The 2,266-nt window shown below is 37.4% G+C and overlaps 1 protein-coding gene across 1 annotated transcript; it reads right to left on the reverse strand.

Annotated features, from left to right (window-relative positions):
* Positions 1-205: 205 nt before the first annotated feature.
* Positions 206-1,162, reverse strand: LOC111145978 (olfactory receptor 13C2). Its single transcript, XM_022501328.1, has one exon. The coding sequence runs from the start codon at positions 1,160-1,162 to the stop codon at positions 206-208; it is 957 nt and encodes a 318-aa protein (XP_022357036.1).
* Between the last annotated feature and the right edge of the window lie 1,104 nt (positions 1,163-2,266).

Consider the following 2,266-nt stretch of genomic DNA (forward strand, 5'->3'; position numbering starts at 1 on the left):
CAAGAACAAACTACAATCATTGACTCCTAAAACATGGACATTTATTTACTTACTTTCATTATGACTGCACCCAAGGAATACTTGAGAGCTTGAGAGCTTTGAGAGACAAATTTGACATAGCAGCAAGAACCTATCTGTTTGGCTCTTCAGTTTCTCTAATTGATTTATACATTGTGATTATAAAAATTACTGGTCCCTTTCCCATTTATTTGTTAAACACATTTCTACTCAGTAGGTGTTTAACTGCCTCCTTCACATCCTTGTTCCTAAGACTGTAGATTAAAGGATTCATCATGGGAGTCATAACCCCATAGAACATAGATATAAGTTTGTCAGTAGCATCCAAGTCATCTGAGTTAAGTGTCTCTTTAGACTTGGGCTTCATGTACATGAAGAGAATGGTTCCATAGAATATTATCACCACAGTCAGGTGGGCTGAGCAGGTGGAGAAGACTTTGCTTCTCCCCTCAGAAGAGCGAATTTTGAGGATGCTGACAATTATTAATGTATAAGAGATAATGATTAATAACAGTGGTGTCAATATAAACAATGTTGTGGCCACAAGCATGATGAACTCATTGCCTGAGATGTCAGCACAGGCCAGTTTCATGACAGCCAGAATTTCACAGGAGAAGTGATTGATGACGTTATTCCTACAGAAACGCAATCGTACTACAAACACAGTTTGTACTGCAGAGTTGATGACTCCTATGATCCAGGACCCAGCTGCCATGGGCACAAAGGAATCCTTGCTCATGATGACAGGATATCTTAGGGGATTGCAGATAGCCACATACCGGTCAAAGGCCATCATGCCCAGGAGCACACACTCTGTTGTCCCCATGGCCAAGCCAAGGAACATCTGTACCGCACAGCCAGAGAAGGAGATGGTCTTTCTCTCCGAGAGGAAGCTCACCAGCGTGGAGGGAATGGAGGTGGTGGTGTAGCAGATGTCCAAGAAGGAGAGGTTCCCCAGGAAGAAGTACATAGGGGTGTGAAGGTGGGAGTCCAAGATGCTGATTAAAATAAGGGTGCCATTGCCCAGAAGGATCACAACATACATTATTAAGATTAGCACAAAAAAGAGTAGCTCAAGCCTTGGGTAACCAGAAAGCCCCTTTAAGAAGAATTCCACCAGAATGGTTTGATTTTCCCATTCCATTTCACTGTTTCTGTTTTACCTGTAAGACATTAGAATTTTTTAAAACAAAATATGTGACTCATTATGATTACTTTCAAATGTGAACCAGTTTATAAGTACCATACTCCCAGAGAAGAAAAAAAATTTTAAAGGAAAAAGCGAAAGAAAAAACAAAAAAAGAAGTAAATAAAAGTGAACCAAAGAGAGGTAAGATATGAATAAAGAGGAGGGCGGGAAGAGGAAACTTGCATGTTTTTAGCCACACGCAATACGGCACGTAATTTACTTAATCTCATCACAGTGCTGAGAGAAAGCTATTATCATCCACAGTCTACAGATAGGTCAACTAAAGTGTAAATATTAAATAAACTTGACTAAAAGTAAATATAAAGCAAGATTATAAAGTAAGATTCAAACCTAACTAAGTCTTCCTTGATGAAGCCTGGGCTTTTTGCCGTATTTATCATCTCACACGTAAACTAGAGGTTATAATAAAAATTAACATTGTATTATGTATAACTGAACAATAAACCATATTTACTGAATACAAAGCACCACACAATAAACCAATGATCTTGTCACTCCTTGAAATTATATGTTATAATGTTATGTTTACCATCTGTCTTGCATAGTAGCATGTAAACTTGATAAAGGTAGGTACTCTTCTTATTTACATCGATAGTCCCAGTACCTACAATAAAGTGGAATCAGAGACAGTTGTTCAAAAATATTTGTTGGATAAAGAAACAAAACAAAAGACAAAATAATGACTAACATTTCTCACTCTGTGTCAATCCCCTACTAATTGTTTGCTTTGTGCATTACCTATTTAGTCTGAAGAGCAAACCTATTAGGCAATTACTGTGATCAGCCTCATCATCTTTAATAATAGAGGAGGAAAATAAAGCACAGAAAAGTCAAGTAATTTGCCTAAATTCATACAGCTAAACAAACAGTAGAACTAAGAGTTAAACCCCAGCTGTATGGCTGCATAGAATAAATTCTTAATTTTTCAATCTGCAACACCTTTTAATCTAATTGACAGTACTAATGCTTCAAAAGAAATATTGGACCAAGGAAAGGTGACTGTTAGAAAGAAGCAAGACTTCAACATAGTGATTTGGG

This window comes from Enhydra lutris, unplaced genomic scaffold (genome assembly GCF_002288905.1).
Source record: "Enhydra lutris kenyoni isolate GAN:26980312 unplaced genomic scaffold, ASM228890v2 scaffoldscaffold13, whole genome shotgun sequence".
NCBI lineage: Eukaryota > Metazoa > Chordata > Mammalia > Carnivora > Mustelidae > Enhydra > Enhydra lutris.

Excerpts from the sequence above, each read along its gene's own strand:
- LOC111145978 (XM_022501328.1), bottom strand. The coding sequence starts at position 1,162 with ATGGAATGGGAAAATCAAACCATTCTGGTGGAATTCTTCTTAAAGGGG.